This window comes from Anolis sagrei, chromosome 1, assembly GCF_037176765.1.
Source record: "Anolis sagrei isolate rAnoSag1 chromosome 1, rAnoSag1.mat, whole genome shotgun sequence".
NCBI lineage: Eukaryota > Metazoa > Chordata > Lepidosauria > Squamata > Dactyloidae > Anolis > Anolis sagrei.
Genome location: NC_090021.1, coordinates 340,278,699 through 340,303,547, shown reverse-complemented (window position 1 = coordinate 340,303,547; position 24,849 = coordinate 340,278,699). Strand labels below are relative to the sequence as shown.

General features: G+C 45.0%; 1 protein-coding gene across 1 annotated transcript; it reads left to right on the top strand.

The window, feature by feature from the left end:
- Window positions 1-6,562: 6,562 nt before the first annotated feature.
- Window positions 6,563-22,487, top strand: LOC132762168 (platelet binding protein GspB-like). The gene is made up of 2 exons (XM_067468666.1): window positions 6,563-11,930; window positions 15,627-22,487. The coding sequence occupies exons 1-2, from the start codon at window positions 8,127-8,129 to the stop codon at window positions 22,485-22,487; spliced, it is 10,665 nt and encodes a 3,554-aa protein (XP_067324767.1). The 5' UTR covers window positions 6,563-8,126.
- The last annotated feature ends 2,362 nt before the right edge of the window (window positions 22,488-24,849 follow it).

The following is a 24,849-nucleotide window of genomic DNA, read 5'->3' as shown; positions in this document are numbered from 1 at the left end:
TACCAGTACAAACACAAAACAATCTATGCGTAATGTCAAAGTGTATTATCAAGAAAACATATAATATTCTATTTACCAAAATCCCCAGTACAAAGCTCAATTCAGTGGTACACAGAAATCAAAAGGAGCAACCGCTCTCAAACATAACAGTTCTGGGTTTGGATAGGGATTCCACTGTGTATAGGCTTCAGGGATATATTCAATGCAAAAAGTCATATAAACAAAGTAAGTATAGAGTCATGAGGCTATATGTAAGCTGAAGACAATAATGGAGATGAAGCGTCACTCTCAAAACAATCTTCATGGAAAAGATCCAACTCAAGTCCAGTGAAAAATGGAGCACTGCTTCTCAAAATAAGTCTTCAAAGAAAAGTCCCAATGGCATTCAACAGGGGTGCCCGGGTATTTTTGTACTCTGTTTCGGGGAAAACAATCCCCTTCCTCAGGAGTTGATAAATTCAGCAACTCTAGACTCTTATCTATAACAAAACATAACATCACATAGAGTAACAAGTATTTTCCAGCACAATTACAGTAGTGAAGATAATGGATACATCAAACATATAACATATACTCACATCATGCCAAGTAGCTAATACAAAAAGTGACTCTGCTAGGAGTAAATTCACACTGCGAGTAATTCTGAAGGGTCATTCACAGGTTTATAAAGAGTAATCAGAAACTTTGTCCCTCTCTGTGACTCCTTTATCAAAGACACTAAGCACTTCATTAATGTTATAGAAAATCTCAAAATAGAGGAGGATAGTGTTTTAGTAACCATTGACGTCACTTCACTGTATATCAACATTCCATTAGATGAGGCCCGTACTACCATAGAGAATGTGCTCCATAACAGAACCAAGTCACACCCACCCACACATTTCCTTATGGATCTAGTAGATATAGTTTTGGAGAAAAATTATTTCCGTTTTCAAAATCAATTTTACTTTCAGATCTTTGGTGTGGCAATGGGCAGTCCATTGGCCCCCTCTGTGGCCAATTTATTTATGGCAAATTTAGAGAAGACTGTATTATTAAATCCATCTTTAAATATGTATCACACCAATATCATATATTACGGACGATTCATTGATGACATATTCATGGTATTTAAATCAACCGAGGCCGCAGTAGGATTCTCTAATTGGATTAACACCATAAATACGTCTATTAAGTTCACCAGCCATCTCAACCTGTCACATATTAATATTCTGGATGTTACAGTCTATAAAGATCACAATAAACTTTTGGTCAAGAACTTTAGAAAACCCACAGATAAAAATTCTTATCTTCATTACAACAGCTTCCACCACTTTAGTTTAAAAACCAATCTTCCATTTTCACAGCTCCTCAGACTTAAACGGAACTCAAGCACCAAGGAACAGTTTATTCAGGAAAGTGTCACTTTAAGCCATGAGTTCAGAAATAGAGGCTACCCCAAACATGTAGTAAGAAAAGCATTAACCAAAGCTGATAAAATAGATAGGGCTACCTTACTGAAAGAATGCCCCAAACCCACAAAAAATCAAATTATTTGGACACAAGAACTATCGCACTATTCCAAACAGATTACCCGAATCATCAAAAAGCACTGGCATCTACTTCAAGATATTCCAGGTTGTCAAAAACCACCCATTTTCGGTAATAGGCGTACTAAAAATATAAGAGACTTGTTAATTCATACAGATTTAACCACGTCTACTACTACACCTAAAAGCACTTTGAGAGGCCATTACCCCTGTGGACGCTGTAAATGTTGTCCACAATCATGGAAAACGAAGGAGGTACACAACTATAGGAACAAAGTGGGCACCACGCTCAAACATTTTTCCAATTGTAACAGCAGTAATCTTATCTACCTTCTAACATGTGACTGTGGTTTGTGGTATATTGGAAAAACAACAAGACCTCTGAGAATTAGAATTTCTGAACATAAATCTAGAATAAAATGTTTATCTATGGAGTCCCTCCTATATTCACACTTTACACAATACAAACATTCATCCACTTCTCTCAAATTTTGTGCTCTGGAATGCATCACACCAAAACCCCATATGAATTTGGAAGAACTATTATCCCAAAGGGAAATGTTCTGGATCTTTAAGTTGAAAACCCTTTCCCCTCAAGGACTTAACGAGTCACTTAATTTTAGCTGTTTCCTTTAAGTTTCTGATTACTCTTTATAAACCTGTGAATGACCCTTCAGAATTACTCGCAGTGTGAATTTACTCCTAGCAGAGTCACTTTTTGTATTAGCTACTTGGCATGATGTGAGTATATGTTATATGTTTGATGTATCCATTATCTTCACTACTGTAATTGTGCTGGAAAATACTTGTTACTCTATGTGATGTTATGTTTTGTTATAGATAAGAGTCTAGAGTTGCTGAATTTATCAACTCCTGAGGAAGGGGATTGTTTTCCCCGAAACAGAGTACAAAAATACCTGGGCACCCCTGTTGAATGCCATTGGGACTTTTCTTTGAAGACTTATTTTGAGAAGCAGTGCTCCATTTTTCACTGGACTTGAGTTGGATCTTTTCCATGAAGATTGTTTTGAGAGTGACGCTTCATCTCCATTATTGTCTTCAGCTTACATATAGCCTCATGACTCTATACTTACTTTGTTTATATGACTTTTTGCATTGAATATATCCCTGAAGCCTATACACAGTGGAATCCCTATCCAAACCCAGAACTGTTATGTTTGAGAGCGGTTGCTCCTTTTGATTTCTGTGTACCACTGAATTGAGCTTTGTACTGGGGATTTTGGTAAATAGAATATTATATGTTTTCTTGATAATACACTTTGACATTACGCATAGATTGTTTTGTGTTTGTACTGATATCTTACAAGTACTCTGGGATATTGTGTAGTGGGATCATATACCTGCAAAGGTAGTGGAAAATGAACACACAAAAATACTGTGGGACTTTCCAACCCAGACTTTGGAACACAATACACCAGACATCACGATTATGGAAAAGAAAAAAGTTTGGATTGTTGATGTCGACATACCGGGTGACAGTCGCATTGAGAAAAACTCAGACATAGTAAATCATAGAAAGAGCCCCTTACTCCATCACAGCACTTACTATGCCCCAGAGTGTTGAAAAAAAGGGCAAAGCAAATCTATATAAATAAAAATGTAATGTTCGTTTGTGGGTTTAACATAACTCAAAGACCACTGGACGAATTGACACCAAATTTGGACACAATACACGTATCAGGCCAATGAGTGACCATACTTAAAAAGCTAAAAAAAAAAAAGCTAAAAAAAGGCTAAAAAAACCCCCATAACAACGCATGTGCAACACACACACACATCTATATACACATATACACAAATATATATATATATACACACACACAAAACAGAAATACACAGACCTGGCCACAGCAACTCATGGCAGGGGATGGGTAGTTTCCAATAAAAAGTAAATATACTCCCAATAAGGTTTTTAGACAATAAAAAGGAACAAATTTAAAACAAAATGGAATGAAACTGGTAAGAGACCTCCTAAATCCAGATGGGACAATACAATATTGGAAGATGTTAGAGTATAATTATGGTCAATTTAACTGGCTTTCTGTGGAATGGAAAACAAAGGATTGTGGATTGGAGGAAAAAAGAAGGTCCAGAAACAGATTTTTGATCAATTTTTAAAGTGGAAATTAGAAAAGGAGAAAGGCCCAATGGGTTTCCTACTTCGTTGGGCAATAGCACAATGACAAATAAAGGTATTCTATTCTATATACAAGAAATTAGTTGAGAAAGTTTTTCTACTCAAGGACAAGGTAAGATCGATGCAGAATAACACAGGTATGTCATTTGAATACATATTATGTAGTTTTGTTGGCACTATTCCGGGGCTTGATGATTGCCATGATAATCTGGGTACCTTGATTTCATGCAAGGATCCTCCAGTGATTCTTATTCCCTCACCAAAAACAATAATAAGATAGTGGAGGTGAGATATATGTGTCCAGACAGGTAAGGGAGTTGTTCCATTGATGGAAGTCAATAACAATTCAGAAAGGCTGTACTATTCAAGCCTTTTCAGGCCTGCAACTTAAATTGAATGCCAATCTTAGGGAGTGGGGAGCCCTTACAATTACCGTTATATTCAAAGCAAATGCATTTACTAAGCTGTAGCACACATTGTAAACTGTTTAGAGTTGAAGATGATCTGGTTTGCATTACTAGCATTCAGTTTCCAAGTCCAAAGTAAGAATGGTCTAATAAAAATGGACAATGTGACTGCAAAAGCTCATGTCAGTTGAGAAGGGGGAACTCAATCGAGGACAGTGACGTTGGAGGCAAGGTTACTAGTATCGTAAGCTGAAAGGAACCTGCTTTTGCCGAAGGAAAGCCCATATAAGGAGAATTAAACACAGAGGCCGACTGGCTTAGCATGTTGAATGCCGATCATGTGGAGTGGCATGCACATCCAGGAGTATTTCAATTAATCGTGACCTAGTTTGGACTGCCCCAGGTGTACCTGTTTGCTGCTCTGATAAACAATCAGGTGCCAAGGTTTTTCTCAAGGTTCCAACACCGAAAGTGCAGAGAGTATGTGAAAATCAACATTCCATAATTCCAATTTATAAGGGGGAAAGAAGATTGCATTTTATCACCTGATCTGTTTAACTTGCATGCTGAGTATATTATACATAAAGCAGGGTTAACTACAGAAGAAGTGTAAAAATTGGAAGAAAGGACATCAACAATAAAAAATTCACAGATGACATCATATTACTAGTAGAAAATAGCCAAGATTTAGAACAATCAAGGAGAAAATTCTAAAGTGACATTTACAATGAATCATTAAGAAAACAAAAATGACACCAGATTATTTTTATAACTTTAAAGTTTACAATGAAAACTTGAAAGAGATCTCCTATACTTTGGCTGAAAGTATAGGAGGTCTAACCAAAGCAATACACTTTCCTTTGGCTAGACCTCACCTGGAATACTGTGCCCAATTCTGGGCACCACAGTTCAAAAGACATAATGACAAGTTGGAAGATGTTCAGAGGAGGACAACTGAAATGATCAAAGGTCTGGGGAACATGCCCTATGAGGAATGTCTTAAAGAGCTGGATATGTTTAGCCTGTAAAAGAGAAGGTTGAGAGGAGACATGATCACGATGTATAAACATGTGAAAGGACATCATAAGGAAGAGGAAGCAGACATGTTTTTTGCTGCCCTTGAAACTAGGATTCGGAGCAGTGAGTCAAAATTACAGGAAAGGAGATTCAATCTGAATGTTAGGAAGAACTTCCTGAGTATAAGAAGAGCTGTTTGGCAGCGGAACTCTCTGCCTCAGTATGGTGGAAGTCCCTTCCTTGGAATCTTTTAAGCAGATGCTGAATGACTATCTGTCAGGAATACTTTGAATATGCTTTTCCTACATGGCAGAAAGGGGTTGGACTAGATAGCCCATGTGTTCTCTTCCAACTCAATGAACCTATGATTCTAATAATTAATTAAACAGAAAAGGCCCTTGACTTGACAGCTATAAAGAAACTAGACAAAATCCTCAGGTGAACAATATTGAAAACCAGCATCATGATTGACCTATGTATTTCCAATTTTTATATATGGTCATGAAGGTTGGGCAGTGAAAAAAACTGATAGGAAGAGAATCAATTCATTTGAAATGTAGTGCTCGAGAAGTACTGTGTATAGTGGAGTATAATGTGCCATAATTGTAATGCACATTGCAATTTTGAAGGTCCGCATTGCAGAAAAAGATTTGTTGTCAAGTGTAATGCACAACTTCCCCTTGCCTGTTGCCTATTCTGCCCACCTCAGAACACTTTCACTGTCCAATCTTTATGACCGTATACAAAAACTGGGAATACAATCACATGGACCATCCTGATATTGATATTTAATTGCTGCAGTTTGGCAAGCATCAAAGGATTTTTCTAACTGTTCAGGGGATGAGTCAGCTGGAGATGAAGAGTTTCAAGATGAAGTGTCTGTTAGTGATTGGAGGGAATTGCAGGCAGATGAGGCTGGTGTTTTGGATTCTTCATCTCGTTCCCAGGCAACAGGAAAAAATGAAAGTACCAGTTCCCTGGAGAAACGGGGAGGCCGATGGGGAGGTTTCCAGGGAACTTAGATTAGACCTAAGAATGCAGTGTGTTAAAAGTCGGCAAATGAGATTTTCTCAGAGGCTCAGAGATAGGGCTAAGAGGTCCAGGTGCATGGGGTATGATGTCATGGGTAGCTTGGAGGGCTTAAATTAGTGGGTTGTTTTCAGGCATTTCAGAGTAGATGTTGCTAAAGGTTTCTGCTCTCAAGTTCCTGGTTCAAGTATTGTCAAGTTTTCTATTCTTGTTTATGTCTGTGTTTCCTTGGAGTGTTTTCCTTGGAAAAGTTCCTGTTTTTTGTGTTCATGGACATATTTTTGGATTACTGCGGGTTTTGAATTCCTCGGCTTTATGTTCCTTGACATTTTTGGATTACTGCTATTTTCTATTCTATTGATATTTTTGGATTTACCCCCTTTTTCCTTTTCTATCAACTTTCTTTAATAAACATTCTTATATTGAATTGCTGGCCTCTGGTGTGGTGCTGGTGAAGTACAACATCAATATTGTTCACGTGAGGATTTTGTCTAGGTTCTTTATAGCTACCAAGTCAAAGACGTCTTTTAAACTGAAGCTGTCGTACTTTGGACATATCAAGAGATGATGTGACTCATTGGACATGAGATGCACTTGGTAAAGTCAGTAGGAAAAGAGAGAAAAAGTTACTTATCCAATTAAGGAGGTCATCACTGTTCTGAGTTTTCAAGAACAGGTAAAGGAAGCTGTACCTCTCCATCAGGCTGGCAAACTCAGGGCAGACTGGAAGCGGCGTCTTCCAAAGCAAGTCCTCATTCATGAGGGCTTCAAAACCGAAGGGAAGATCTTGAAGGCCTCATGAATGAGGCTAGTTAGAAAGCCATGCCCTCTATCAGAATGAGACTGGCGAGGTTGCCAGGGTGAGTGCTGGTGGGTTTATGTGCAGGATTCAAACATGCGCACCTCACTTTTGGCTATGCAATTTAGCCAAAAAAGGTGAGCATTCGATTTGAGTAAATATGGTATTCTCCATATACCGTGGACTGCTACAATTACAGATAAATGAGTAAAAAACAAATTAATCTTGAATTGTCCCTTGAACCGAAGATGACTAAATAGATAATCATACTTTGGATACATCATGAATCTCTAGATAAGACAATAACATTTGGTGAGGTAGAAGGCAGTAGATAAACAGGAAGACCACATTACAGGTAGACAGATTCAGTCACAGAAATCAGAGCCTGGCACGGTGCTATTGATAATGGGTGATGTAGAGGTCTCTCATCCATAGGATCACCATAAGTCAAAGCCAATTTGACAGCAATTAACAACAAAAAAATATTATTTATTTCTTGCACTTCTACCCTGTCCTTCTCAACCCCTGAGGGGGGACTCAGGGCGATCTTAAACTGAGCAATCTTAATATCAGGTTGCTTTGAATAGGAATGGTTCCTAGTTACCTTCTCTTAAAGTCAGTTTCTGAGAAGAGAGAGTGTAGTCCAGCCTTTCAGAAGTTGGAATGTCCAGTGTTTTCAGCATATGAATGTCAGAAAGGAGAAACACTGTGTGCAGTTCTGGACTCCTGAACGTAGAGCTTCCTCTGCTATAATCCTATAAATGGCTGGAGCAGAACAGACAATGATGTCATAGACCGCCTACTTGAAACTTCTAGAACAAAGAAGAACTGGAGTGAGAACAGGAAAACCACCAGCAGCTGAGAGCTGGTGATCGGTTTTCTGGAGCTATTTGCTTCAGCATCAGGGCCATGGTTCCAACTGGCTGTAAATAGAAGGAAGCAGCACCGGATAAGTCTACTATCCATCTAGACAATGATGCAACCAACATAACAAGCCACAGCCCTAATGCAAGGAATAAAACAACTTCCGCAACTTGGGATCCAAGAAGATAGCTCTCATGTTTCCATTATTTGTAGGCTTTTAAAAGAAAGTTGCAAGACGCAGGTGGGAGATCTGTCTTGCCCATACAGCAAGGGCTGCTGTCTCCAGGCCCCAGCTACCAAATTAGTAAGTGTTAAGCAAAAGAATGGATGACTCTGAACTACCACTTGACCGGGAGATCCCTGGGAATGATGAAATGCTAGACGAGGAGCAGAAATGTAATGATGGCATTAGTGAGGCAGATCACAGTGGGACAAATCAATTTCAGGAGAGCGGGGATACTGCACCAGTCATGGAGCAAAGAGCCATAAGCAGATCAGTTTCGGAAAAAGATAAGATCAACCAATCTCTCCAGACAGACAGCAAAGTGAGCATTTTCAGGCGAAAAACACTAATGGACCGGAGTCAGCAGACAGATATTAGTGGTTCAAAAGACAGTATAGCATCTCTAAGGAAGGAATCCGACTTTAGCAGTTCTCAGCTCCAAGGCCAAAGATCCCAACATAGCAGTCAACAATCTGTCAGTCGTCAGGATGGTCATAGCCAAGCATCTTCTCCGGTGCAGTCTGAGATTAGTTTTCCTGGTGACACAGAGTCAACAAGAGTGCCAGATTCTGGCTATGAAAGTGAACAAGTGGAGGTATCCCGACGTGGCAGTCTACTGTCACAAAGGTATGGCGTCCCCCTTTTTGAGCTAGAACACGAAAAGGTACAGTCTCGAAAGAGCAGCCAGCAGTCCACTGGTATCCCCATTTTGCAAGATCAAAAGATGCCCCAAGGAAAAGCAGTAGAGAATGCTGATATAAGTGAGGAAACAACTTGGTTCAATAAAAGAACAGGCGTATATGTAATATCTAGACACCAACAAACAAGTATAATTTGGGGCCCAGAAACACTTGCAGAAATTTTACTCCCTTTTAAAGAATCAGTAAAAAGCAAAAACTTAGAAAAAGATAAAGAGGAAGCAACAATAGTTTCTTCTCTGGATACAGAAAGGGCTCAGCCGAAAGTTGAAGAATGTCAAAAGACAGAGGGGCAAGAGTCAAAGAGACCCAGTCAAGCACCTACTGTAACGGCATCTCTTCGCAGTATTCAACAAATAGAGGGGCAAGAGTCAAAGAGACCCAGTCAAGCGCCTACTGTAACGGCATCTCTTCGCAGTATTCAACAAATAGAGGGGCAAGAGTCAAAGAGACCCAGTCAAGCACCTACTGTAACGGCATCTCTTCGCAGTATTCAACAAATAGAGGGACAAGAGTCAAAGAGACCCAGTCAAGCGCCTACTGTACAGGGATCTCTTCTCAGTATCCAACAAATAGAGGGGCAAGAATCAAAGAGACCCAGTCAAGCGCCTACTGTAACGGCATCTCTTCGCAGTATTCAACAAATAGAGGGGCAAGAGTCAAAGAGACCCAGTCAAGTACCTACTGTAACGGCATCTCTTCGCAGTATTCAACAAATAGAGGGGCAAGAGTCAAAGAGACCCAGTCAAGTACCTACTGTAACGGCATCTCTTCGCAGTATTCAACAAATAGAGGGGCAAGAGTCAAAGAGACCCAGTCAAGCGCCTACTGTAACGGCATCTCTTCGCAGTATTCAACAAATAGAGGGGCAAGAGTCAAAGAGACCCAGTCAAGCGCCTACTGTACAGGGATCTCTTCTCAGTATCCAACAAATAGAGGGGCAAGAATCAAAGAGACCCAGTCAAGCGCCTACTGTAACGGCATCTCTTCGCAGTATTCAACAAATAGAGGGGCAAGAGTCAAAGAGACCCAGTCAAGTACCTACTGTAACGGCATCTCTTCGCAGTATTCAACAAATAGAGGGGCAAGAGTCAAAGAGACCCAGTCAAGCGCCTACTGTAACGGCATCTCTTCGCAGTATTCAACAAATAGAGGGGCAAGAGTCAAAGAGACCCAGTCAAGCACCTACTGTACAGGGATCTCTTCTCAGTATCCAACAAATAGAGGGGCAAGAATCAAAGAGACCCAGTCAAGCGCCTACTGTACAGGGATCTCTTCTCAGTATCCAACAAATAGAGGGGCAAGAATCAAAGAGACCCAGTCAAGCGCCTACTGTACAGGGATCTCTTCTCAGTATCCAACAAATAGAGGGGCAAGAGTCAAAGAGACCCAGTCAAGCGCCTACTGTAACGGCATCTCTTCGCAGTATTCAACAAATAGAGGGGCAAGAGTCAAAGAGACCCAGTCAAGCACCTACTGTACAGGGATCTCTTCACAGTATCCAACAAATAGAGGGACAAGAATCAAAGAGACCCAGTCAAGCACCTACTGTAACGGCATCTCTTCGCAGTATTCAACAAATAGAGGGGCAAGAGTCAAAGAGACCTAGTCAAGCGCCTACTGTACAAGGATCTCTTCACAGTATCCAACAGAGAGAGGGGCAAGAATCAAAGAGACCCAGTCAAGTGCCCACAGTACAAGGATCAATTCACACTATTCTACAAATAGAGGGGCAAGAGTCAAAGAGACCTAGTCAAGTTCTTAATGTGGAAGGTTCTATTCACAGTATTCAACTACTAGAGGGGCAAGAATCAAAGAGACCTAGTCAAGTGCCTACTGTACCGGCATCTCTTTACAGCATCCAACAAATAGAGGGTCAGGAATCAAAGAGACCTACTCAAGCACCTACTGTACCGCCATCTCTTTACAGTTTACAACAAATAGAGGGGCAAGAATCAAAGATACCGAGTCAAGCGCCTACTGTACCGGCATCTCTTTACAGCATCCAACAAATAGAGGGGCAAGAATCAAAGATACCGAGTCAAGCGCCTACTGTACCGGCATCTCTTTACAGCATCCAACAAATAGAGGGTCAGGACTCAAAGAGACCTACTCAAGCACCTACTGTACCACCATCTCTTTACAGTTTACAACAAATAGAGGGGCAAGAATCAAAGATACCGAGTCAAGCACCTACTGTACCGCCATCTCTTTACAGCTTACAACAAATAGAGGGGCAAGAATCAAAGATACCGAGTCAAGCGCCTACTGTACCGGCATCTCTTTACAGCATCCAACAAATAGAGGGGCAAGAATTAAAGATACCGAGTCAAGCGCCTACTGTACCGGCATCTCTTTACAGCATCCAACAAATAGAGGGTCAGGAATCAAAGAGACCTACTCAAGCACCTACTGTACCACCATCTCTTTACAGTTTACAACAAATAGAGGGGCAAGAATCAAAGATACCGAGCCAAGCGCCTACTGTACCGGCATCTCTTTATAGCATCCAACAAATAGAGGGGCAAGAATCAAAGATACCGAGCCAAGCGCCTACTGTACCAGCATCTCTTTACAGTATCCAACAGATAGATGGGCAGGAATCAAAGATACCGAGTCAAGCACCTACTGTACCGCCATCTCTTTACAGTATACAACAAATAGAGGGGCAAGAATCAAAGATACCGAGCCAAGCGCCTACTGTACCGGCATCTCTTTACAGCATCCAACAAATAGAGGGGCAAGAATCAAAGATACCGAGCCAAGCGCCTACTGTACCAGCATCTCTTTACAGTATCCAACAGATAGATGGGCAGGAATCAAAGATACCGAGTCAAGCACCTACTGTACCGCCATCTCTTTACAGTATACAACAAATAGAGGGGCAAGAATCAAAGATACCGAGCCAAGCACCTACTGTACCGGCATCTCTTTACAGCATCAAACAATTAGAGGGGCAGGAAACAAAGATACCTAGTCAAGCACCTACTGTACCACCATCTCTTTACAGTATACAACAAATAGAGGGGCAAGAATCAAAGATACCGAGACAAGCGCCTACTGTACCGCCATCACTTTACAGTATACAACAAACAGAGGGGCAAGAATCAAAGATACCGAGTCAAGCGCCTACTGTACCGGCATCTCTTTACAGTATTCAACAAATAGAGGGGCAAGAATCAAAGATACCTAGACAAGCGCCTACTGTACCGGCATCACTTTACAGTATACAACAAATAGAGGGGCAAGAATCAAGGATACCGAGTCAAGCGCCTACTGTACCGGCATCTCTTTACAGTATTCAACAAATAGAGGGGCAAGAATCAAAGATACCGAGTCAAGCGCCTACTGTACCGCCATCACTTTACAGTATACAACAAATAGAGGGGCAAGAATCAAGGATACCTAGTCAAGCACCTACTGTACCGCCATCTCTTTACAGTATACAACAAAAAGAGGGGCAAGAATCAAAGATACCTAGTCAAGCGCCTACTGTACCGCCATCTCTTTACAGTATACAACAAAAAGAGGGGCAAGAATCAAAGATACCTAGTCAAGCGCCTACTGTACCGCCATCTCTTTACAGTATACAACAAAAAGAGGGGCAAGAAACAAAGATACAGAGTCAAGCACCTACTGTACCGCCATCTCTTTACAGTATACAACAAATAGAGGGGCAAGAATCAAAGAGACCTAGTCAAGTGCTTAATGTAGAAGGATCTATTCACAGTATCCAACTAATAGAGGGGCTAGAATCAAAGAGACCCAGTCAAGTGCCTACTGTACAGGGATCTCTTTACAGTATCCAACAAATAGAGGGGCAAGAATCAAAGATACCTAGTCAAGTGCCTACTGTACCGCCATCTCTTTACAGTATACAACAAAAAGAGGGGCAAGAAACAAAGATACCGAGACAAGCGCCTACTGTACCGCCATCTCTTTACAGTATACAACAAACAGAGGGGCAAGAATCAAAGATACCGAGTCAAGCACCTACTGTACCGCCATCTCTTTACAGTATACAACAAATAGAGGGGCAAGAAACAAAGATACCTAGTCAAGCACCTACTGTACCGCCATCTCTTTACAGTATACAACAGATAGAGGGGCAAGAATCAAAGATACCTAGTCAAGCACCTACTGTACCGCCATCTCTTTACAGTATGCAACAAATAGATGGGCAAGAAACAAAGATACCAAGACAAGCGCCTACTGTACCGCCATCTCTTTACAGTATACAACAAATAGAGGGGCAAGAAACAAAGATACCGAGACAAGCGCCTACTGTACCGCCATCTCTTTACAGTATACAACAAACAGAGGGGCAAGAATCAAAGATACCGAGTCAAGCACCTACTGTACCACCATCTCTTTACAGTATACAACAAATAGAGGGGCAAGAAACAAAGATAGCTAGTCAAACACCTACTGTACCGCCATCTCTTTACAGTATGCAACAAATAGAGGGGCAAGAATCAAAGAGACCTAGTCAAGTGCTTAATGTAGAAGGATCTATTCACACTATCCAACTAATAGAGGGGCTAGAATCAAAGAGACCCAGTCAAGCGCCTACTATACAAGGATCTCTTCACAGTATCCAACAAATACAGGGACAAGAATCAAAGAGACCCAGTCAAGCGCCTACTGTACAGGGTTCTCTTTACAGTATCCAACAAATAGAGGGGCAAGAATCAAAGATACCGAGTCAAGCACCTACTGTACCGCCATCTCTTTACAGTATACAACAAACAGAGGGGCAAGAATCAAAGATACCGAGTCAAGCACCTACTGTACCGGCATCACTTTACAGTATCCAACAAATAGAAGGACAGGAATCAAGGATACCTAGTCAAGCACCTACTGTACCGGCATCACTTTACAGTATCCAACAAATAAAGGGGCAAGAATCAAAGATACCGAGTCAAGCACCTACTGTGCCGGCATCACTTTACAGTATCCAACAAATAGAAGGACAGGAATCAAAGATACCTAGTCAAGCACCTACTGTACCGGCATCGCTTTACAGTATCCAACAAATACAGGGGCAAGAATCAAAGATACCTAGTCAAGCACCTACTGTAAAGGGATCTCTTCAAAGTGTCCAACAAATACAGGGGCAAGAATCAAAGAGACCCAGTCAGGTGCCTACTGTACAGGGATCTCTTTACAGTATCCAACAAATAGAGGGTCAAGAATCAAAGATACCTAGTCAAGTGCCTACTGTACCGGCATCACTTTACAGTATACAACAAATAGAAGGACAGGAATCAAGGATACCTAGTCAAGCACCTACTGTACCGGCATCACTTTACAGTATCCAACAAATAGAGGGGCAAGAATCAAAGAGACCTAGTCAAGCACCTACTGTACCAGGATCTCTTTACAGTATCCAGCAAACAGAGGGGCAAGAATCAAAGAGACCAAGCCATGTGCCTACTGTACAAGGATCTCTTCACAGTATTCAACAGATACAGGGGCAAGAATCAAAGAGACCCAGTCAAGCACCTACCATATCGGGATCTCTTTACAGTATCCAACAAATGGAGGGGAAAGAATCAAAGAGACCTAGTCAAGCTCCTACTGTAAAGGGATCACTTTACAGTATCCAACAAACAGACGGGCAAGAATCAAAGATACCTAGTCAAGCACCTACTGTGCCGGCATCTCTTTACAGTATCCAACAAATACAGGGGCAAGAATCAAAGATACCTAGTCAAGCGCCTACTGTACCGGCATCTCTTTACAGTATCCAACAAATACAGGGGCAAGAATCAAAGAGACCAAGTCAAGCACCTACTATACAAGGATCTCTTCAAAGTATCCAACAGATACAGGAGCAAGAATCAAAAATACCTAGGCAAGCACCAACTGTACCAGCATCTCTTTACAGTATACAACAAATAGAGGGGCAAGAATCAAAGAGACCAAGTCAAGCACCTACTGTAACGGGATCTCTTCAAAGTGTCCAACAAATACAAGGGCAAGAATCAAAGAGACCCAGTCAAGCGCCTACTGTAAAGGGTTCGCTTTACAGTATCCAACAAATAGAGGGGCAAGAATCAAAAATACCTAGTCAAGTACCTACTGTACCAGCATCTCTTTACAGTATACAGCAAATAGAGGGGCAAGAATCAAAGATACCTAGCCAAGCACCTACTGTACCGGCATCGCTTTACAGTATCCAACAAATAGAGGGGCAAGAATCAAAGAGACCCAGTCAAGCACCTACTGTACCGGCATCACTTTACAGTATCCAACAAATAGCGGGCCAGGAATCAATGATACCTAGTCAAGCGCCTACTGTACCGGCATCTCTTCACAGTATTCAACAAATACAGGGGCAAGAATCAAAGAAACCTAGCCAAGCACCTACTGTACAGGGATCCCTTCACGGTATTCAACAAATAGAGGGGCTAGAATCAAAGAGGCCTAGTCAGTTTTCTATTATAAGTCAAGTGCTTAATGTACAAGGATCTCTTTACAGTATCCAACAAATAGAGGGACAAGAATCAAAGAGACCTAGTCAGTTGTCTACTGTATCAGGATCTACTTATAGTATTCAGCAGACAAAGGGGCTAGAATCAAAGATACCTAGTCAAATATCTACTGTACAGGGATCTGTTCAAAGTATTCAAAGGACAGCAGGGCAACAAAGCAAGACTGATCAGTCTAAACCAGAGGACCAAAAGATAAGGCGACGTAGAAAAGTATGCAAAAATAAAGTTGACCAATGTCAACAGACTGATAGTGCAGAGAGTATCAAAAAAATACTATCTGAAAAGTGTCTACAGACAGATAGCTCTAAAAGTGAAAAACTTAACACCGCAGTTGAATTGTCTGATTCTGTCTGTGTAACACATCAACCTCAACAAAAAATTGATATGGACGTTCTTCCAGCTCAGTTGAAAGATACCTGTTTTGACAGCCATCCACTTGTAGAACGTGCAATCTGTAGCAATATCCTACCACAAGAATTGCCGGATTTCAGTTGTGAAAGCAAGCAGGCTGACATTCAAGAACTTCACTCTCGCAGTCTTCCAGCACAATTAGAGGGTTCTCGCCGTGAAACTAGGCAAGAATACGAACCCCAAGATTTCCGCCAGAGTAGCCTCCCTATTGAACTGCAAGATTCTCGGCATGGCAGCAAGCCAGTTGCCTTGCAAGAACTTCACTATGGCAGGCTTCCAGATAAGATAGAAGAATCTGAACATGGTGGTGAGGAACTTGTGCTAGAATATGGTCAGAGCAGCCTCTCTTCTGCACTGGAAGAATGTTATCGTCTATATGAAGAAAGAATGAGGCAGGGCTACCAGTATGACACTCAGAAATCTCTCGAGATGGTATACAAGATGGATTTTGCTTGTCAGCCTAACCCCCCCTCTGCGTTTCCTAGTCAGACGATGTTGCCAAAAGAAAAGTCTTCATTCGCTCAGCAGGCATATAGCACCATTACATTAAAGGAACCTTCTTGGCCACATAAAGACACTGGCAAACTAATGACAAACCAAAGCCAACAGACTAGTGATAGTTGGCTGCAGAAAAATAAGGAGAAAAAACAGATGTCTATAAGTAAAGAAACAATGTCAAGGAGTGATGTGATTGAGGTTCAAAAACCACCAGAAGTAAGGGATCAACAACCTGCTGAGTATGAATCTCAAAGAGTCAGTCAACAATATGTTGTCTCAGACTTCCAGAGGAGCCATGAACCGCCTCGTGTGTCTGAGTCCTGGAGGTCTAGTGAACCCCCTGGTATTCCTGCATCCCAGAAGGCCAGTGAAATGTCAGCTGTGCCTGAGTCCCGAAAGGGCAGCAAAGTATATACCATAACTGAGTCTCGGAAGGTCAGTGAATTACCTGCTGCACCAGAGTCCCAGAGGTCTAGTAAAACATACGTTGTATCTCCATCCCAAAGGATCAGCAAAGCACCTGACTTACCTGAGTCCCGCAAGCCTAGTGAACAAACTTTTGTGCCTCAGTCTTGTCCAGTTAGTGTAGAACCTACTATACTTGAGTTTCCAAGGACAAGTGAAGCACCCGTCATGCTTGAATCCCAAAGATTCAGTGAAATACCTTTCTTATCTGAGACCTGGAGGGCTAGCGAACAACTTGCTGTGCCTGGGCCTCAAAGGGACAGTCAAGCATTTGCTGAGTCTCGGAGAGCTAGTGCAGCACCTCCTGAGTCCCGGAGAGCTAGTGAACCACCTGCTGTATTTGAGTCCCAAAGGGCCAGTATAGTAGCTGATTTATTAGAGTCTCGAAGGGCTAGCGAACCATCTGATTTACTTGCGTCTCGAAGGGTCAGTGAAGTACCTGTTGTATCTGAGTTTCAGGGGATTGGTGAACAACTCTTTGCATCTCACCGAGGCAGTGTAACATCAACTTTATTAGAGTCCCGGAGGGCTAGTGAACCATCTAGTATACATGACTCCCAAAGGGCCAGTGAAGCACATGTTTTACCAGAATCCCGGAGAGCTAGTGAACCATCTGGCCTGCCTCAATCCAGGAAGGTTAGTGAATTATCTGCTGTGTCTGAACATCAGAGGATGAGTGAACCACCCGCTAAGCCTGCGCCTCAGAGAGCCAGTGAATCACCTGTTGTGCAGGACTCCCGACAAACTAGCAAAATGTCTACAATGCTTGAGTCCCGGAAAGGCAGTGAAGAAGTTACAATGTCGAGGCCCCTGAAGGGCAGTGAGCCATCCACTGTACCACAGTCCCGGAAGGGTAGTCAACAATCTCTTGCAACACAGACCCTGAAGGCGAAGGAGCAGCCTCCAGTTTTAGAATCCCCAAAGGACAATCAGGAGCAAATTGTTGAAGAGCATGGAAGCAAGCAAATGTTAGATCAGGAATTTCAGAAGAGTAGCCAGCAGCCCCCAAAGCAAAAAATTTCATTTTCTGAGAAGGCCCAGCAAACATATAGCATTATTTCTGTGGAGATAAATACTTGGATAAACAGAAGGACTGGGAAACTAATGACATGTAATAGTCAACAAACTGAGAAGAGTTGGCTTCAGGATTATCTTTCAAGGAAAATAAAACGTGCATCGAAAGGAAGCGTGACTAGTTCTACTGCAGCTGAACCAGAAAATATGAAATTAGAGAAACCAGCCAGCCCTGAGAGTGGTGGAAAAGATGCTGTAGAACACCAGCAAGTTAGCAAGCATGAGCCACAAGTGGAAAGGGATATGGCGACTGAGAAGCAAGGGCTAACTTCTTTTGAAAAGGATGAAACAGAAAGAGATACTCAGCGGATGGAAGTGCAGGAGTCCCAGAGGGGCACACAGCAAGCACAGGTCCCAGCTTCCCGAAGGGGCAGTCAGCAGATGGAGGTCCAGGAGTCCCGGAAGGGCACTCAGCAAGCAGAAGTCCCAGCTTCCCGGAGGGGCAGTATGCAGATGGAAGTCCAAGAGTCCCGGAGGGGCACTCAGCAAACAGAAGTCCCAGCTTCCCGGAGGGGCAGTGTGCAGATGGAAGTGCAAGAGTCCCGGAGGGGCACTCAGCAAACAGAAGTCCCAGCTTCCCGGAGGGGCAGTGTGCAGATGGAAGCGCAAGAGTCCCGGAGGGGCACTCAACAAGCAGAAGTCCCAGCTTCCCGGAGGGGCAGTGTGCAGATGGAAGAGTCCCGGAGGGACACTCAGCAAGCAGAAGTCCCAGCTTCTCGGAGGGGTAGTGAGCAGTTGGAGGCCCAAGAGTCCCGGAGGGGCACTCAGCAAACAGAAGTCCCAGCTTCCCGGAGGGGCAGTGTGCAGATGGAAGCACAAGAGTCCCGGAGGGGCACTCAGCAAGCAGAAGTCCCAGCTTCCCGGAGGGGCAGTGTGCAGATGGAAGAGTCCCGGAGGGACACTCAGCAAACAGAAGTCCCAGCTTCTCGGAGGGGTAGTGAGCAGTTGGAGGCCCAAGAGTCCCGGAGGGGCACTCAGCAAACAGAAGTCCCAGCTTCCCGGAGGGGCAGTGTGCAGCTGGAAGCACAAGAGTCCCGGAGGGGCACTCAGCAAGCAGAAGTCCCAGCTTCCCGGAGGGGCAGTGTGCAGATGGAAGAGTCCCGGAGGGACACTCAGCAAGCAGAAGTCCCAGCTTCTCGGAGGGGTAGTGAGCAGTTGGAGGCCCAAGAGTCCCGGAGGGGCACTCAGCAAGCAGAAGTCCCAGCTTCCCGGCGGGGCAGTGTGCAGATGGAAGTACAAGAGTCCCGGAGATGCACTCAGCAAGCAGAAGTCCCAGCTTCCCGAAGGGGCAGTCAGCAGATGGAGGTCCAAGAGTCCAGGAGGGGCACACAGCAAGCAGAAGTCCCAGCTTCCCGAATGGGCAGTCAGCAGATGGAGGTCCAAGAGTCCAGGAGGGGCACACAGCAAGCAGAAGTCCCAGCTTCCCGAAGGGGCAGTCAGCAGATGGAGGTCCAAGAGTCCAGGAGGGGCACACAGCAAGCAGAAGTCCCAGCTTCCCGAAGGGGCAGTCAGCAGATGGAGGTCCAAGAGTCCAGGAGGGGCACACAGCAAGCAGAGGTCCCAGCTTCCCGGAGGGGCAGTATGCAGATGGAGGTGCAAGAGTCCCGGAGGGACACTCAGCAAGCAGAGGTCCCAGCTTCCCGGAGGGGCAGTGTGCAGATGGAAGTGCAAGAATCCCGGAGGGGCACTCAGCAAGCAGAAGTCCCAGTTTCCCGGATGGGCAGTGTGCAGCCGGAAGTGCAAGAGTCCCGGAGGGGCACTCAGCAAGCAGAAGTCCCACCTTCCCGGAGGGGCAGTGTGCAGTTGGAAGAGTCCCGGAGGGACACTCAGAAAGCAGAAGTGCCAGCTTCCCGGAGGGGCAGTGTGCAGATGGAAGTGCAAGAGTCCCGGAGGGACACTCAGCAAGCAGAGGTCCCAGCTTCCCGGAGGGGCAGTGTGCAGATGGAAGTGCAAGAGTCCCGGAGGGGCACTCAGCAAGCAGAAGTCCCACCTTCCCGGAGGGGCAGTGTGCAGATGGAAGTGCAAGAATCCCGGAGGTGCACTCAGCAAGCAGAAGTCCCAGCTTCTCGGAGGGGCAGTGTGCAGATGGAAGAGTCCCGGAGGGACACTCAGCAAGCACAAGTCCCAGTTTCCCGGATGGGCAGTGTGCAGCCGGAAGTGCAAGAGTCCCGGAGGGGCACTCAGCAAGCAGAAGTCCCACCTTCCCGGAGGGGCAGTGTGCAGATGGAAGTGCAAGAGTCCCGGAGGGACACTCAGCAAGCAGAGGTCCCAGCTTCCCGTAGGGGCAGTGTGCAGATGGAAGTGCAAGAGTCCCGGAGGGACACTCAGCAAGCAGAGGTCCCAGCTTCCTGCAAGGGTAGTCAGCAGACAGAGGTAAAAGCATCCCGGAGGAGCAGTAAGCAGGTGGAAGTGCAAGAGTCCTTAGAGAGCACTCTTCAGGCAGAAGTGCAAACATCTTGGTTGAGCGCTCAACAAGCGGAAGTGCAAACCCCCTGGATAATCCCTCAGCAAGCAGAGGTCCAAGCTTCCCAAAGGGGCAGTCAGCAGATGGAGGTTCAGGAGTCCAGGAGGGGCACACAGCAAGCAAAGGTCCAACCTTCCCAAAGGGGCACTCAGCAAGCAGAGGTCCTAGCATCCCGAAGGGGCAGTGAGCAGATGGAGGTCCAAGAGTCCCGGAGAAACATTCAGCAAGCAGATGTCCCAGCTTCCCGGAGGGGCAGTGTGCAGATGGAAGTGCAAGAGTCCCGGAGGGACACTCAGCAAGCAGAAGTCCCAGCTTCCCGGAGGGGCAGTGTGCAGATGGAAGTGCAAGAGTCCCGGAGGGACACTCAGCAAGCAGAAGTCCCAGCTTCCCGGAGGGGCAGTGTGCAGATGGAAGTGCAAGAGTCCCGGAGGGACACTCAGCAAGCAGAGGTCCCAGCTTCCCGGAGGGGCAGTGTGCAGATGGAGGTGCAAGAGTCCCGGAGATGCACTCAGCAAGCAGAAGTCCCAGCTTCCCGGCGGGGCAGTGTGCAGATGGAAGTACAAGAGTCCCGGAGATGCACTCAGCAAGCAGAAGTCCCAGCTTCCCGAAGGGGCAGTCAGCAGATGGAGGTCCAAGAGTCCAGGAGGGGCACACAGCAAGCAGAAGTCCCAGCTTCCCGAAGGGGCAGTCAGCAGATGGAGGTCCAAGAGTCCAGGAGGGGCACACAGCAAGCAGAAGTCCCAGCTTCCCGAAGGGGCAGTCAGCAGATGGAGGTCCAAGAGTCCAGGAGGGGCACACAGCAAGCAGAAGTCCCAGCTTCCCGAAGGGGCAGTCAGCAGATGGAGGTCCAAGAGTCCAGGAGGGGCACACAGCTAGCAGAAGTCCCAGCTTCCCGAAGGGGCAGTCAGCAGATGGAGGTCCAAGAGTCCAGGAGGGGCACACAGCAAGCAGAAGTCCCAGCCTCCCGAAGGGGCAGTCAGCAGATGGAGGTCCAAGAGTCCAGGAGGGGCACACAACAAGCAGAAGTCCCAGCTTCCCGAAGGGGCAGTCAGCAGATGGAGGTCCAAGAGTCCAGGAGGTGCACTCAGCAAGCAGAGGTCCCAGCTTCCCGAAGGGGCAGTCAGCAGATGGAGGTCCAAGAGTCCAGGAGGGGCACACAACAAGCAGAGGTCCCAGCTTCCCGAAGGGGCAGTCAGCAGATGGAGGTCCAAGAGTCCAGGAGGGGCACACAGCAAGCAGAGGTCCCAGCTTCCCGGAGGGGCAGTCAGCAGATGGAGGTGCAAGAGTCCCGGAGGGACACTCAGCAAGCAGAGATCCCAGCTTCCCGGAGGGGCAGTGTGCAGATGGAAGTACAAGAGTCCCGAAGATGCACTCAGCAAGCAGAAGTCCCAGCTTCCCGAAGGGGCAGTCAGCAGATGGAGGTCCAGGAGTCCAGGAGGGGCACACAGCAAGCAGAAGTCCCAGCATCCCGAAGGGGCAGTCAGCAGGCAGAGGTGCAAGCATCACGGAGGTGTAGTCGTACAGCTGAGGTTCAGGAGTCCACAAAAGAGTTCCAGAGGGAACAGGTGCTCCATTCTCTACAGACTAGTCTTCTCCAAATAGCACCATGCTCTTATCCGAGTCCCCAACAAGCTGAGATGTTGGACTCTCAGCAAGTCATCCCCTTTGATACCGAGCAGTACTTCCAGCAAGAAAACCAGCAGTTGGGGAATTTTGATTTTCCATATAGTGACATATGGAACATGTCAGGAGGGCAAACACAAGAGCTTGGCAATTCTCAAAGCACACTTGATACACTTGACAGCCTATCATCAATATATGTTGAGGGGGAAGATCAAGCTCTGCAGACTTACAGCATACTTTCCTTAGAAAATGGAATTTTGCTGAATAGAAAAACGGGCAAACTATTGACAAGCCATAGTCAACAGACAAGTGCCATCTGTGTTGATTGTGTGACTAGTCCAGCTCTGGAAGACCTCAAAGATGCAGTAGTATGGCCAGAGCCATCTGAATCCAGATTGGAGCAATCTGAAGGGAAATCAGGCCAGGAATCTCAATCTCGTAGTCAAACAACTGAAAATGGTACATCAAGTATTTCGACCGCACCATCCTGGAGGGAACGGCAGTTCTCTGATGATACCCAGAAAGACGTAGAGAAAGTGCTAATGTCTCATACGAGTGAGGGTGCCGGGCTAAGCTTACAGTCATCATTAACATATGCAGAAGTGGATTATGCCTCCCTCAGGATTTCTAGCAATGTTTCTGTGCGTGAAGGAAGCTGGGTAAACCTTAAAACGGGCAGGCTGCTATCATCGCAGGGCCAGCAAACCGACGTCCGTGGGGAAGATGGCTAACCTGTACTCCACTCCAGCTCTTCACTGGAGTAATCATGATCAGATGGTTAAATGAAGGCCACCAGCCAGCCTGCCACATTGATGAACCATATGAGGAATTTGAGATGCCAAGATATAGATGCCTTGAGAAAACTTGGAGACCTCTGAGAATCAGCTGTTCCTAGGAATTCTGCTGGTAGAGGAGCAAGAGTAAGGCTTCTGGAAACATGAGAAGCAGAATAAAAATGGGGAAACCTATATTTCGTGGTTCACCTGCTTGAATGTCCATTAATCATTTTTATTGCATTGCGCCAATTCCTCATATATTTATGTTGATAGAAAAGCAAGGTTGGTTGCGGTTTCAACGCTGCATGCAAAGGTATGTTCTTGATGGTTGCAACATTGGATGATGCCTGGTGTGTACGAATGAGCCATGCGTAAAGAGTAGTCTTGCCCCACATTGCCTCCAACCCTAATAGAGCTGCTTAGGGAATAGTAATGTATTTTAACTAACTCACTTAAAGAGTGCCAAGGGGAGGGAGCCAATAGGTGGAGTGGCCAGAATGAGGGGCAGCCAAGAGGTTACCTGAAACCCAGTTGATGAAATAACGCAAGTGCTATAAACGATCCATTATAGGTGATTGCTTGTGATAATGAGTGGGTTTGCAAATCAGAAACTATGCCTTCTAGAATAAAACCTCTTCCAGAGATCTGGGTGTGCAGATCCAAAGCTAAATTGACCCCTGCACAATAGTGTTAAAACATAGAAAAGATCAATATTAAAATGGAAATAAACTAGAAGCAATGTTAAAAATAACCCAAAACCTAAACAGTCAGCTCTCTGCATTTGCTGAGGCTAGGTGCACAGGACTCCCATGAAAGCGAAAAACAACAAATAAAGAGGGTTGCTGTGAGTTTTCCGGGCTGTCTGGCCCTATTCCAGAAGCATTCTCTCCTCACGTTTCGCCCACATCGATGTCAGGCATCCTCAGAGATTGAAGGGTCTATTGGAAACCAGGCAAGAGAGGTTTTTATATATCTGTGGAATGATGTTCAGGGTGGGAGGAAGAACTCTTGTCTGTTCGAGGCAAGTGTGAGTGTTGCAATTGGCCATCTTGATTACCATTTGATGGCCTTGCATTCTCCTGCTTTTTGAGTGTTGCTCTTTATTAACTGCCCGCATTTTAGAGTTTTTTTAAAAAATTGGTAGCCAGATTTTGTTCAATGTATTGTCGAAGGCTTTCATGGCTGGAATCACTAAGTTCTTGTGGGTTTTTTCGGGCTATATGGCCATGTTCTAGAGGCATTTCTCCTGACGTTTCGCCTGCATCTATGGCAAACATCCTCAGCTCTCACCTCTGAGGATGCTTGCCATAGATGCAGGCGAAACGTCAGGAGAAATGCCTCTAGAACATGGCCATATAGCCCGAAAAAACCCACAAGAACTTACAGATTTTGTTCATTTTCATGGTTTCCTCCTTTCTGTTGAAATTGTCCACATGCTTGTGGATTTCAATGGCTGCTTTGTATAGTCTTAAATGGTGGTTGTTAGAGTGGTCTGGCATTTCTGTGTTCTCAAATAATATATTGTTTCGAGGTTGGTTCACCAGGTGCTCTGCTATGGCTGACTTCTCTGGTTGGATTAGTCTGCATTGCCTTTCCTGGTCCTTGATTCATGCCTGGGTAATGCTGCTGCATTTTGTGGTCCCTATGTAGACATGTAGACATCTCGATAAAATAGTGAAGAGTAGAGACATCACACTGGAAACTAAGCTCCATTGCATAGTCAAAGCATGGTATTCCCCGTTGTCACCTACGGATGTGAGAGCTGGACCATAAGGAAGTCTGAGCGAAGGAAGAGAGATGCATTTGAACTGTGCTATTGGAGGAAAGTTCTGAGGGTTGCCTTGGACTGTGAGAAGATCTTACCAGTCCAACCTTCAGGAAATAAAGCCCGACTGCTCATTGGAGGGAAGGATATTAGAGGCCAAGATGAATTCCTTGGGCCACATCATGAGAAGAAAGGAAAGCTTAGAGAAGGCAATTATGCTAGGGAAAACGGAAGGAAAAAGGAAGAGGGGCCGACCAAGGGCAAGATGGATGGATAGCATCCTTGAAGTGATTGGCTTGACTCTGAAGGAGCTGGGGGAGCTGACGGCCGACAGGGTGCTCTGGCGTGGGCTGGTCCATGAGGTCACAGAGTCGGAAGCGACTGAACGAACGAACAACAAAAAGCATGTAGACACGTCAACAGCTGTATTGTATGCAGTAGACTCCTGCAGAGGTAAGAGGATCCCTCTTATCCTCTGCTGAATGTAGCATTTCTTGGATTTTCTTGGTGGGTCTGTAGATGGTTTTGAGGTTGTGTTTACTCATCACCTTT